Here is a 14,710-nt window from a genome sequence, read left to right as displayed (position 1 = left end):
ATAAAAGTTATTAAGATGGGAATTTGAATTTAAATGGCCTGGGACAGGATTTTAGGGTTTTTATTGTACAGGAGGTGAGAAGATCTGTTGAATGATGCTTGCTGTGCATGTTCTAAGGTGCTGGCTTATGTGCTGACATAAGGATAAGTTCACTCTCATTTGCGCTTTCGCACCCTGGGCCCTTGGAGTATCTGAACTGCTTTACTCTGCGAACTAGTTTACAACATGACCACATTTTCAACCTGTTTTTTTTTGCACATGAATTTAGGCTTTGATTACTCATTTTTTCTTATATTAAAATGTAAGTAGTTTTTTCTCTATTTTCTGTTTGTATGTGCTCAACTTCCTTCTATCCCTCTATTACTGGGATAGTGTTCCATTGCATTGTTACCTTGTAAAAATTAAAAATTACCTGTAAATGCATGTGTACTTCAGTATCTGGTAGAGATCCATTAATTTCAACAGTAAATCCGAGGTTTTTGTTTCTAGTTCCTTCCTTCTCTAAAAGTGAATCAGTGGGTGCAGGATTGTATATGTTATGCTTTATTATTTGCCTTTTGAATACAATGTATTATTAATAATTGCCACTTGATCAAAGTTGGGAAAATTGTTTAGAAAGCATAACGTTTTGGTAAGTTATAAGTTTGACTGTACTGTTGTGGTTGTTATTATTTAATTGTGTGGATTCATCAGAATTTCATCACACAGACATGAGCAGACATGAGGTGCCAGGGTCGTCCAGATGTTTGATTTCCAGCAGTTCAGGGTATGCTTAACCTCACAAGTGATTTTGTGTACCAAAGCTTCAGAGAGTTTGCTGGAGGATTTTCTGCAGCTTATTGGTCTCACAAAGAGAAGTAACTATCATAGAAACTTATTCAGAATAACCTATTGCACACGTCTTCTGCTAAGCAATTTGCTCTTCTTATTCCCTCCCCCACTTCTTCCAATTCCTAAAGTCCTTTAACAGCAAGCCTTTTCAGGACTGTCATTATTTTAGAAAGCAGGATTTATGTGTGTGTAATTTGAACATAAAAATACATAAAAATTTTAGCATATACTATATCTTTCTTAATATTAAGGATTTTGTCTTTATTGGCTTAAGAGAGAATCTATTTTTTTTTAATTTTATTCTTCAATTATGGTTTACATTCAGTATTTTGTATTAGTTTCAGGTGTACAGCATAGAGGTTAGACAATCATATACTTTACAAAGTGTCCCCCCTGATATTTCTAGTTCCCACCTGGCACCATACATAGTTATTAAAATATTATTAACTGTATTCCCTATGCTGTACTTTACATCCCTGTAACTACTTTTTAACTACCAATTTGTACTTCTTAATTCCTTCACTTTTTTCACCCAGCCCCCTTCTTCCCCTCCCCTCTTGCAACCATCAGTCTGTTCTCTGTATCTGTGAGTCTGTTTTTGTATGTTCATTTATTTTGCTCTTTAGATTCTACATATGAGTGAAATCATATGGTATTTGTCTTTCTCTAACTGGCTTGCTTCACTTAGCATAATGTCCATCTTTTCTTTTACAAATGGTAAGATTGCTTTCTTTTTATGGCTGAGTAATATTCCATTGTATATATGTACCCCAACTTCTTTACCCAGTCATCTTTTGATTGGCACTTAGGTTGCTTCCATATCTTGGCTGTTGTATGCTGCAGTGAACATAGGGGTGCATATATTCTTTCAAATTAGTGTTTTGTGTTTCTTCAGATATATACCCAGAAGTGGAATTGCTGGGTCATAAGGCAGTTCCATTTTTATTTTTTTGAGGACCCTCCATACTGTTTTCCATAGTAGCTACACCATTCTGCATTCCCACCAACAGTACATGAGGGTTCTGTTTTCTTCACATCCTTACCAACACTTGTCATTTGTGGATTTATTGATGATAGCCATTCTGACAGCTGTGAGGTGACATCTCATTTGCATTTCTATGATGACTAATAGCATTGAGCATCTTTTCATATGTTTATCGGTCATCTTTGTATGTTCTGTATGGAGAAGTGTCTCTTCAGTTCCTCTGCCATTTTTTAATTGGATTGTTTTTGTGGTGGTGAGTTGTATGGGTTCTTTATGGATTTTGGATACTAACTTCTTATTGGATGTTTCATTGGCCAGCATCTCCTTCTGTTCAGTAGGTTGTCTTTTCATTTTGTTGATGGTTTCCTTTGCTGTACATTTTTTAGTTTGATGTAGTCCCATTTGTTTATTTTTTCTTTTGTTTCACTTGCCAGAGGAGATAATCAGAAAAAATACTGCTATGAGAGATGTCAGAGATTTTATTGTCTATGTTTCTTCTAGGAGTTTTATGGTCTTACGTTTAGGTCTTTGATCCATTTTTAGTTTATTCTTGTATATGGTATAACAAGGTGGTCTAATTTCATTTTTTTGCACATATCGTTTTCTCCATTTATGAATTGACTGTCTTTACTCCATTGTATGTTACCTTCTTTGTCATATGTTAATTGACCATATAGGCATGGGTTTATTTCTATGCTCTCTATTCTGTTCCATTGATCTGTGTATCTGTTTTTATGCCAGTACCATGCTGTTTTGATTACTTTGCCTTGTAGCATAGTTTGATATCAGGTAGTGTGATACCTCCAACTCTGTTCTTTCTCAGGATTGCTGTGGCTATTTGAGGTCTTTTGTGGTTCCATGTAAATTTTTAGATTGGTGTTGGTATCTTGATAGGGATTGTATTGAAACTATAGATTGCTTTGCGTAATATGGACTTTTTAATGATACTAATTCTTCCTACCCATTAGAATGGAATATGCTGCCCCATTTATTTGTATCTTCAATTTCTTTCTTTAGTGTCTTATAATTTTTTGAGTACAGGCCTTTTTACCTCCTTGGTTAAATTTATTCCTAGGTTTTTGGGGTTTTTTTTGATGCAGTTGTAAATGGGCTTGTTTTCTTAGTTTTCCTTTCTGATAGCTCATTATTGGTGTACAAAAATGCAGCCAATTTCTGGCATATTCTATATCTTGAAACGTATAATGGGAGAGAGTGTTCAGTCATTCTTATTTTCCTAATGAGACCTTTGTCTATTTCCATTTTTACTTTCCATTACTGGTCCAGATGGGATAATTTGTTTAAGAAAGTCATGGAACCATTAACTTAGCACCACTTTATTTCTACCTTTAAAAAATTTTTTAAAGTGAAAATATAACTTATTTAATCTTTCATTCAGTAAACATTTAATGTCTCTGTTTCATTTACAACCCTCTATCAATTGCCTGGCTCATTGTAGGTATTAATAAATATTTGTTGGATGAATGAATAAATTAGAAAATAAATTCAGGATCATTTCCATGGCATTTGGAAATTTTGAGGTAAAGTTTAGGTTTGAGCATGAAGTGAGAGCTGAGTGTCACCCTCCCCATTTCAGATTTGATCAGTGTTGAGCCACAGTGTCCTCTTGAGATTCTGGATTCCAGAAGGTCAGAGTGACCCTGTGATGCAGGGTTTTATTCCATCTGATAGAATAAGTAGAGTTGGCTCCTTGTTTCAAGGGAGGAACACTGACCCATGTCACTGTGCCTCTGGGAGGCTGGGTGCTTACCGGCATCTCTGGGGCTTCCAACAGCTCTGGACCGTGGACCCTGCTGGGGGACAGGCAGGGCAGGCTGCAGGGAGTGGACTGTGAGCTCACCTTTGACCCTGACGGCTTACCCTCAGGGAGGCGGTTTGCGAGGGGAGTTAGCACATGCTACCCAGGGTGTCATCAGCTTGTGGAGATGCCAAAGAGGGCCCAACCCGGCCCAAATCTTGTGTAAAGATTTGTAGGTGGTCTACACTTGCTGAGGGGTCCCCAGTTTTACTCCCTGGGTGTAAACTTGCTCTCAGTGGTCCTGTTTGCCCCAGAAACTCACCTGAGTGAGAGGTGACCGGCTTGGAGTTGGGGTCCATCCACCCCTCTTCAACCATGGTGGTATCGGGTTCCTAAGCACTTACGTTATTACATTGAAGGGTTAATGTATCAATGATTTCTTTAGGATAACATTAACGATTTAACAAATGACAACTGGACATTCCAGGTATCCTTTGGAAAACTACCGGTATAGATCAGCAGTTTAAAAAGGGACAGGTTATGGATGTGAACGCTTTGTTTCGTGGCAGCAGTGCTGGCAGCAGGCAAGTCAGCAGTGAAGTGTATGTAAGTGTTTGTTAATCTAGCTGTTAATCAGGTAGTGTTTTCAGTCCATTCAGAAGGAATCAAGAAAGTTGAGGATCATCTTAGAAGAAAAAGTAATTCAGATTAAATTCTTCAGAATTGGTGCCTTTCCTGAAAACAGGCAGTTGAGAATAATAAAAAATAAAAACAGGAAGCTGTTCTCAACACACTCAACGGTTCTTGTGAACTAGAGTAACGTTGATAAGAAATATCAGTTTGCAAATAAATAATGCCATGGAGTAAAATTTAATAAGCAGTTCCAGAGTTTTAAAAATTTTGTTAATTATTAGCAGATAGGATTCAACAAATGCTCATAGCGTCCTTTACTCAGCTGCACAGTAGGAATGTTTCAGGCTTCAGCCATCACTGGGTAAAGCATGAGCTAGCACTGAGTGCTGATGGGAGATTCAATGTGGTAGAATACGGGAGAGCGCTGTAAATCTTGAGGTAAGCTGCTTTCTTCCCTGAAGTGTTTTATTTAGCTGAGACAGAATGGGCAGAAATTGAATTTGGGGTAAATAGGTAAATAAAATGTAAGTCAGTCATTGATGGACAGAAAGTACATTCCTAACAAGCCCACTAAAGAAAGCTGCCTGGGGACCTGTGGAAGCAGGAATAACAGTGTGTGTACTGTTTATATGTCACAGAGGCCGAGCCTGGCCATGATTCTGAGTAACCATCTATAGAAGGGAAAATTGATAAATTGGAGTTCATTAAAATTAAAAACTTTTGCTTTGTGAAAGAACCTGTAAAAGGATGAAAAAAGACAAGCTATACACTAGGAGCATATATTTGCAACTCACATATGCAACAAAGGACTATGTCCACAATATATAAAGAATTCCCAGAACTCAACAAAGTTACCAAAAATCCAGTTAGAAAATAGGCTAAGGACATGCACAGACATTTCACCAAAGAGAATGCCATCGGAAAATAAGCATATGAAAATAGTTCAACATAATTAGAAATTAGAGAAAAGCAAATTAAAACCATTTTGCAATATCACTACTTAGCTATTGCACTGGCTAAAGTGAAAAATAGTAGTAATACCAAGTGCTGGCAGGAATGTAGAGAAACTCTCCACCCTTGGGGACTTTGCTAGGAATGTCTTTTCCTGTGTAGCCCTGGGATTCTCAGGCAAGGTGGTTCGTTGGCCATGGAATCTCTCTGACCTTCCCTCGCTGAGGCTGTGTCCAGGCGGACTCTTGAATCCTTTGACTCACTGGTGCTGTAATAGAAGTGGCCGAACAAAGGGCCGTAGCTGCTGTGAAGGCCTTCAGATCCCTGGCTTAGATGACTCTGAAAACACTTAAAATCAAAATCTTGGTGAGGGAGAGTGTGCTTCTCACACAGGAAGCTAGTACTTCATATATTTGTGGAAAATCAGGGCTTTCTTGGCATTGGGTCCCTTGCAGGTTAGCACCTCCCTAAAGCTTACGTGTGTCTACCCTCACTCTCCAGCTCTGTTTGCAGGGACTGCACTGGGGAAACTCTTGTTTACTCTGCTGCCCACTTCCTCTGATGTCACAGTGGTTAAGCCTTTGATAAACTCAGCCAGTTTCTCATTTCTCCCTCTGGTCCTGCCTCTCAGGAGAGAAGTGGCTTCTGTGGGACCCACTTCGTAATCATCACTAGTACTTCACCCCTCACGCCCTTCCTCTCCCTACACTTGTAGATACCATCCTGTCTGCTGGCAGTAGGCTGCTCCACAAAATCATCCAGATCTCAGGAGTGACGTGGACATTCGTTTGTGCAATTTGTCCTCCTTCCTCTTCCACAAATGCCTTTGACCTTCCTGCAGTGTGACATGTAGATGTTCCCATTGTGGGATGGTGCTATGGCCAAGTATCTTAGTCTTGCTGAGGCTGTCGCCTGCTCTGGAAAATGAGGAGGGTGATGATGATAGATCTCTAAAATTTAAGTGACATATTTATGTGTATGTAAGATGCCCAGTAAGATCTGGCTCACTGTAGATAATCAGTGCTCCTTCCTGTCCCGTCTTACATTTTGTGCTTCTATCCCCTCCCATTGCAAAGTACAAAGTATGATGGTCTCTCTCTGTCCCTCTTTAGAGGGGAGCTTTCAGGGAGGAGGGCGAGAGACTCACAAGATGTAAGGCTTAGATGAGAAAGGGCTGAGCCTTCCAGGACCCTGGTCCATCTCAGTCCCATCTTAGCCTCTGGATTTCTAGCTATAAGGAAAGATGCTTTCCATCACCCCTTCCCACCAAGGAACAGATACATCCAGTAACACCCACTTGCCTACAGGTGGAAATGCTCACTAGGGAAGCACCATCTCAGAAGTAGCTTTATTTCATATTTATGTAGACTTCTCAAGAACTATCTTCCTAAGATTGTGTTTTGTTTTTTTAATATATTTTTTTATTGATTTCAGAAAGAAAGGGAGAGGAAAGAGAGATGGAAACATCAGTGATGAGAATCATTGATTGACTGTCTCTGCACACCCCCTACCTGGGATCAAGCCCCCAACTGAGCATGTGCCCTTACCGGGAATTGAACCGTGATCTCCTGGTTCATAGGTTGACCCTCAGCCACTGAGCCACGCGGCTGGTCAGGCTTGGCTTCCCTTTTCCTTTTTGAAAAAAGGAGGGATATCTGAATCCCAGAAAATGGTTATACTTGCTTGCTTGAAGAATTTTTAGTGATTATAGCAGTTTCGCCTGAAACTGACCTATTTAAATTTTCTAGACTGGTGAGCCAGGCTGACCACTGGTGGAGTATCTTGGTGGCTGTTGGGGGGAGCCCCTGCTGTGCACTGCCTGCTGGATCTGATCATGTAGGGACCCTGGGAGGGGAGGAGGCCAGCGGCAGGAGAACTTACCCCTCTCTATCACACAGCGCACACTCCAGCATTTTGAAACTTTAGAAGGCTTTTTTGGAATGCTCATTTTTAAGATCTCCAGGGCAGTGTGGGCCCCAGGACTTCTGTGCTGGGAGTGGTTTTCCTTTAACATCAGCTAGCTTGTTTTTAAGTCAGCTGTGGGTGGACAGAGGTTGGTTCTTTCTCTCCTATGGTTTAGAATAGAACAGACTCCAGATAGGCTATTTTCTTTAATGCCTTCTACAGTCGGAGTTCTTGGTAAACCAAAGTGAAAATCTATAGGGGTCATTATATTTATACATATATATATATATGTATGTATGTATATATATGCATATGTATGTATATATGTATATGTGTGTATGTATATATGTATATAAAGATAAAGTCTTAGGTGATAGTATCCAGAAACTTACTGGCCAGAATTACAATTTTAACATGATGGCACATTTAAAATATTTTATTTTTTTTTCTTTCTGGCGATGCCATTAACTAAATGTTTTAAGGAACTTTTTGATCATTCATATAAACATAAAAATCCCAGTCATGTGAACATGTAGTTCTTGAGAATTTTTCCCCTTCATACTAAGTATTAGAATAAGCCTTGGTGATTTTATTATCCTACTGCAAAGTTTTATGTTTATCATGATTACCTTACCTAAAATATTCTTATGGAACATAAATTTACATTAGAAATATGACATAAACTAATGAGCAATGAATACAGCATTATAGATAGTAACAAAGAGAAGTGTGGTCACTGCAAAATGATTGTGAACATTGGCATGAGAGGGCCAGGCTACAGAAGGACTTGTGGCCCTTTGGGTGAGTTTACTCTCAGTCCTTAAAGCACTGAGCAGCTTTCCACTGGCTCCGGGCAGGAGGTCACGCCCTCCTCTTAGTGACAGATTAGAGGGCTGCGTGTAGAGAGAGGACAGTGGTTGGGACTGGAAAGCTAGTCCTAACTAGTTCTTTGGATCATGCAGGGAGAGCTCTTGGCATTTGGCATCAGTGACAGGATGAAACAGGAGATGGAGGACATCCTTCAGGATTTGTGACACCTCTGTCACCTGTCTTTGGCCTCACCTTTCTGAAAGGATCATTGCCACAGTCCCTTCTGGCTTCTAACTGCACGGAACTTGCTGCACACAAGCAAGTCTGCTTTCATGTGCCTTCCCACCCAGCTTGGGGGCCAGAGCCATCCTGTGTGCCCCTTAGTGTCAATCACACGCTTGAACATGTAGTAGATGCTGGCAAGTACCTGTTTCATGCTGCCTGAGACATTTTACTTTCTGTGTATGTGATTTTTTTTTTTCCTAATTAGAGTAGAAGGTTATAGGTTTGTTATTAATATTTTACCATGAGAAGTATGAGACCCTGAGAAGTCAGGTGCCCTTGTGGAGTCACCTGGCTTGTGCTTAGGGGGAGGAGAGGTCCCTGGTCTACTGCTCCCACTCCCCTAGACAGGTGGGTACTTGCCCAGATAGCACAGCCCCTCTCTGCACAAAAGAAAAGCTCATGCAGAGCTGCTGATCGTGCTCCAGCAGAGGGTGAGAGGGAGAACGCCTCCAAGGGTGTCCCTAAGCCTTATAAAGCCATTGGCTTAGGAAAGAAATGCCGTGAAGGTTCCTGACAGCCATAAAATTCCAAACATGGAAATGATTGCTTTGTTATATGAAACATTGGTTCCAGCATTAAATAATAAAATAAACTCCTGACACCAGAATGGAAACTATCATCATTAAGCCGATCTGTTTACTCTGAACTGATCCTGGCATGACTGGAGCTCATATGTTACTGGTAGGTCATTCTTCATTGCCTCGAGACCACAGGGCTCTGGGTTTTCCTGTCCTGGCCAGATGTGTACAGGCCTGGTGGCTCTGCACAAACGTCATTGGGCTGAAGTGGCCAGAATGAGGCTGAGATGGAAAAACGGTAGCCATGGTGTCACCTTCACTCTGGCATTTGTGGGGCCGGTTTTCCCTTCTCTTTTCTCTGACTTAGCCTTTACTCTGAAACTCTAGACTACAATATAAGTAAGAAAAAAGACTTCTGTTTGGGGAGGGAAATAAGAATTATCTTTTCTGTTTCAGTGTGATTTAACCGTCTATTTACTGATGGTTTTACTTTACTGCATTTTCATTGTAAATTTATGACTTGTCTGTAACTGTCATTTCTTTGAAACAGAACACATGACAACTCTATTTCTACTACTGGAATTTAAAGTCTTATGGAACTTCTTTTAGGATAACAAATTATATTTTCATAAAGTGGAAAGTGCTTCAAAAGATCACTTTAATTTTCTCCTCACTGAGGTTACCAATGATTTTTTTCATTAACTTTTCTGTTATACATTCTTATTTCTAAAATGAAAAGGGAGTTAAATAAGTGGGTGTCTTGAGTATTCAAGCACGGAAAATATGCTCTTTGGAATTTTATATGGAAAATAATCTAATGTGGATCCTGTGGTTCATGCCTTCTAACATTAGCAGCTACTTTTCAAGGAGCAAAAATCTGTAGACTCAGCATGGAGGGATAGGGGGTGATGAGCTGCACCTCTAGTTGATGGTGATCTTTTAGCTCCAGGTTGAGAGAATATTAATTAACCTGCTGTAAATCATGGGCTATTCCTTGTAGGATGATAGATGTTAAATGCTTAGAGATGTGACGTAGAGCAATGGGTCCTCTTTAGTAGCCTTTCTGCCTTGAATTTCCAGAGTTTTACTCTGAAGGCTGTGCTTGTTACAGATTCAGGGTGAGGAGAGAGGAGGTGTAGCCAATTGATCTTTCCGCCTGAACTGACACAAAGGGAAGGAGGAACCATGGTGATACCAATCTGCTTCTGTCTGTCTGTCTTATGTATCTATCCATTATCTATTATCTATCTATATCTATCTAATTTACCTACCTATATCTATCTGTTGTTTACTGATCACCTATCTATATGTCGTCTATCAATCATCTATTTTTTGTATCAGTTTGTCATCTATTATTTACCTATCATCTAACTATAGCTATCATCTATCTCTTATCTATCTTTATTATATTAGCACAAAAACCTCATCAATTGCTGCAGAACAATGAGCAGAGCATAAGCACCCCCACTAGAAAGTTTGCTACTAGAATTTGCAGTAAGTTTGTCAGAGAATCTGTTGGATCTCTCTGAAGAGGTTCCAGAATTAAAAAATACCTGGACTTTCTCCCTGAAAAAAACAATACAAGGGCATGTTTAGTCCTGATGTTCAGGGCACCTGAGTGAACCGGGCCCCTTGTTACATATGCTAGAACCTTTTGGGTAACACACAAATCAGGCTGTTGTATTACACATTTTAATAATGGAATTGTTATCTGTTTTCCCCTCTGCCCTTTCCTGGATGGTTTCTAAGCAGTGAAACTGTCACCCTGTGTTTGCTGTGATTACTAATGCAGCTTATGTCTGGTCATTTATTTGAAGTCACTCTGTGACACTTGTGTCTGATGCTCTCTTGTGTGACTAAACCTGTCAACAGGCAGTCCTAGTTTGTGAAACAGCAGCGGTCAGTCTGGAGGACACTGACCCATGAGGGCATCACAACCTGGTTTTGAGGATGAGCCCCACATACGTTGCAAAATATAAACCATCAGCAGCCATCGATTGAGGCCTTGAGGGGAGAGCAGGGCTACAACTTGTGCAGAATTCTATGCATCGGGAGCCCAGACACTCCAGTATGGCTGAGCTGGGCTGAAAGTGAGACAGTGACAGCAGGCAGTGGGTGCAAGGTTGTTCCTGAGAGCAGGATGTCCTGAGCGGCTGGAACTGGGCAGGACATCCAGAGAGTGCTGACCACATCGGTGTTGGCTGGAGTGGCAGATTCTATGTGTGGTTTCAATGGGGAAAGTTTTGGACTTGACCAAGCTTTGTTTTCTTTTTAGATCTGGGGCTCTGCGTGAGAAACATAAGTACTATTTGTACCTCAGTTTCTTACCTGTTACATCAATTGTAAGGATTAAAAGAGATTATTTAGGACATGTAGGACAGGGCCACACTGACATCTTCCCCTTTAAGAGGGGTTATGGATTCTTGGGGAAAGTGCTTAATGTTCCTTTAGGCCTAAGGCTTTAACAAGTGAGACAGACTTCAAAGAGTTCAAAGTGAGTTTCCTGTGAAGTTGGCTTACCCTGAAAATTCAGGGGCAGTTAAATGTTCATCTGAGCCCAGGTGGTGTGGCTCAGATGGTTGAGTGGCATTCCATGCACCAAGAGGTCACTGGTTCGATTCCTGGTCAGGGCACATGCCCGGGTTGCAGGCTCGATCCCCAATAAGGGACTGCATGCAGGAAGCAGCCTATCGATGCTTCTCTCTCATTAATGTTTCTATCTCTCTCTCTTTTCCCCTCTCTCTAAAATCAGTAAAAACATAAAGATTTTTTTTAAATGTTTATCTGAGAGATTTTTAAAACTTGAGCTGAGTTTTGGGTATAGAATGAACTGAAATGGGACTGGTTTGCTAGGGCTAAGACTTGATGGTGGACTTGCACACAGATCCTGTGGGGTGACAGGTTCTGAATGACCAGTGGAGTTGGCTGGGAATGGACACCCAGAGCCTCTTAGAAGTCCAGTATGTGCTGGTTGATGGTGCCTCCACTGATACATTCTCTCTCACATCTTCCTTTTCCTGGTCCCTGCTTTTATTTCATACAGGTGTCCCCTCGGTTGCAGGATTTGTAAAATGCTGAGCATGAGCCCAAGTGGATTAAGTGGGAGTACAATTAGCATGGAAACTAGCTTCCTGATAGTTTTTTGTTTCCCAAAGACTGGTCAGGAAAGAACCTGTGGTAAAGGACAGTGAATCTGTTGGGGAGATGGGGGAAGCTGCCTTCTGAGGGGTCCCCGGGGGCGGTGAGAGGATGGACCTCAGACTGGGAGGTTGTTCCTGCTTTGCTGTCAAACAGCAGAAAGTGCCCCCTCCTGCAGGTTTTTTTTTCATGTTTTCTCAAAGCCAGATGTTTTCCTCTTTCTTGCAATGTTACCCAATGAGCAGTCGGCTAGAGCAGCGATTTTCAGCCTTTTTCATCTCATAGCACACATAAACTAATTACTAAAATTCTGTGGCACACCAAAAAATATATTTTTTGCCAATCTGACAAAAAAGTATAATTTATAATTTTGATTCGTTCACACTGGACGGCTATTGTTGTGTTGGTTGTCATTTTTTATTTGACAATCTAAGGGAAAAGAGGTCAGTGCCCTTGGCTAAGTAAGCATTGGCATGTTTTAAAAATTCTTGGCGCACACCAGTGGAAAATCACTGGGACAGAGAGAAGTCGGTGATATGGGAGAGGTGAGGTGTGAGAGCCACTCCTCAGCCAGTGTCTCCATATGCTCACTTACTCCCTTGTCCTGATCCATCACAAAGCTGTTAAAGAAATGTACATGCATGTGGGTATTGAGAGTGTTGATATTTTGGACAGTAAAAAAAAAATAAAAAAAAAATTGACGGGGTCTTTCCAAAAGTATTAAACAACCCCAGTGCTGAGCACCAAGTGGGCTCAAGTGCAGAGCATGGCAGACCTGTGATGGCGGCCTTGTTTCACTTTAGTCTGATCAGCCCACTGACATTGGCTGCCCACATTAGTGTGGCATCCAATATACTCATCAGCCGAGAGCAGAATGTGTTTCCTGTATCCCTCTGTTGTTTATTGCTCCATGTTTAAAAATGAGTCATGTGTTTTGTGGGGTGGACAATACTCTGCAGTGAGCTGTGAGTTATGTTCAGACATTAAGCATTGAGGGCGCTTTATGGTCTGATCAAGTTTAGTGAGCATATCTTGCTAGAAAAAGCAAATTTACCAATTTGTGCATGACCCATAACTTTTCATTTGCTTGCTATATTTTTATTCAAACTCAAGTTTTTGGCTCTTCTAGGAATGATAGTTTGATTAGAATATTAGGAAAAACTGAGCAGATTCAAGGGTAACATCAGTATTTTGTGTGCATTAGTGTTTACATTTGGAAAGGCCATTGCATGTCATAAAGGTTATTTTGTCCCATGTACTCAACACTTAGGAATGTTAGCATGGTGATGATGGCTCCTGCTCTTCTGTATGTGAAACTCTGGCTTTAATATTTTAATTCTTGTTTCACTGATAAGCACCTTTCTGACATATTTTGCATTTCCATAGGTTCCATGTTCTTTTTTTTTTTTTTTTTTTTACTTAATGTTCCATTTGGTCTAAGTCACTTATTTTCAAAAATACCCTAGCATTTTAAAGTCCTAGGAACTGACATGCCTGATTAGAAAATAATCTCATTAATGGAAGAAGGCGCTAATCAGTAATGGTTTTGGGTAGCTGTTACCAGCATGGACCTGTGCAATCCGTGGTTGATTACCTTAATGAGAGCCGTGCAGACTAGGGAGATTTCCTGCTCTGGCAGATGTGAATAAGGTTGCAAGATTCTAATTCTGGGCCCCGTCTGAGCTGAAACCTTGAGAGGAGGGCTGGGGCAAGAATTTTTGTTTGAGGACAGGGGAAAAGTCAAGGAGAATGAATACAGTGTTTTCTTTTTAAGTTAAAAGGCAAACAGAAAACGCAGTTGTGACTGTATGTCTTTCTATACTCTTGAGTGATCAGCCCTACCCGTGAGCACCATTCTAAATCTGTCTTTCCTTCTCTTATAGGTGACATCACACAAAAAGGATATGAAAAGAAGAGGTCGAAATTAATTGGCGCCTACCTGCCCCAGCCTCCGAGTACGTAAACTTTGATGGTATTTCATCATCTAGTTTAAAGAGTTAACTGCAACATGCAAGAGGGAACTGAGTACAAACCTTTCCTTAGTCTCTGATTTGCATGAAGACTGTGCTCCTGATGTGGCACTGGCCACATCTGAGTCCTTTGTATGACTGCTTGTATGTTTTATGAATATAGAACACATACATGATATTCTATAGGTGTGCCTAATATATTTAGTAAGTATTGCATCTATAGAGGGCAATAATATGGTTGATTACTTCAAAATGCCATAGTAATAAAAAAGATGAGAGCAGAAGTTATGATCTAAATGGTTTGGGGAGTTAAAAATTATTGCTGTTGCTTATAGTTTAATTAATCCCAGGTTTTTGTTGAAGTCATTAGGGGTCAGACCAAATCTAGAAACCTAGAAAATTATATAATATCCTGCCTGGGATTATGAAATCATGAAGGTTGATTTTGCTTAGAAATGTGATTGTAAAACATTATGGATTCTTCCCAAAAGTACAAAGTCTGTTTTACTCCGTGTCCAGATTTGTAGAATCTCTTTGCACTTGAGCCAGGTTCTGTCCATTTCAGGAAACATGAAATGATGCCAGACTGGAGTTCCCTCAGCTCAGTTCTAATGAAGCTCAGTTTGGTTTGAGGGTGACCTTGAGATGGCTAGGGTTTGGGAATAGCTTAAAGCCAATGCAGGTAATGCTGTATTCAAGGAGAAATGATAGCAATATAAATTTTGAAGGCACTGCTTGAACTCTACAGTTTTTACTGTTAAAACAATTTTTAAAGCTGCTCATATGCATCTGCTGGAGAAGGGTTAAGCCTGCATGTGTACGTAGTGCACAGATCCCCAGCTCTGTCCTCCCTGATCTCCAGGCTGTGACACACCCACCAGTGCTCTGTTAGCATGGTTAGGAGTGTCTCCTGGGGCTCACATTTCAG

General features: G+C 40.6%; 1 protein-coding gene across 3 annotated transcripts in view; it reads left to right on the top strand.

Annotated features, from left to right (window-relative positions):
• DIP2C (disco interacting protein 2 homolog C) overlaps window positions 1-14,710 on the top strand; it is a 365,873-nt gene that overhangs the window by 177,318 nt on the left and 173,845 nt on the right. For all 3 annotated transcript variants that reach the window (XM_081128158.1, XM_081128156.1, XM_081128157.1), the window contains exon 2: window positions 13,696-13,767. In XM_081128158.1, the coding sequence (XP_080984284.1) occupies window positions 13,696-13,767 (72 nt within the window). The remainder of the gene's footprint in view (window positions 1-13,695; window positions 13,768-14,710) is intronic.

Source organism: Miniopterus schreibersii (assembly GCF_964146895.1).
Source record: "Miniopterus schreibersii genome assembly, chromosome: 1".
Taxonomy (NCBI): domain Eukaryota; kingdom Metazoa; phylum Chordata; class Mammalia; order Chiroptera; family Miniopteridae; genus Miniopterus; species Miniopterus schreibersii.
The sequence above is the reverse complement of the archived record's forward strand: the minus strand, read 5'-3'. Positions and strand labels throughout refer to the sequence as shown.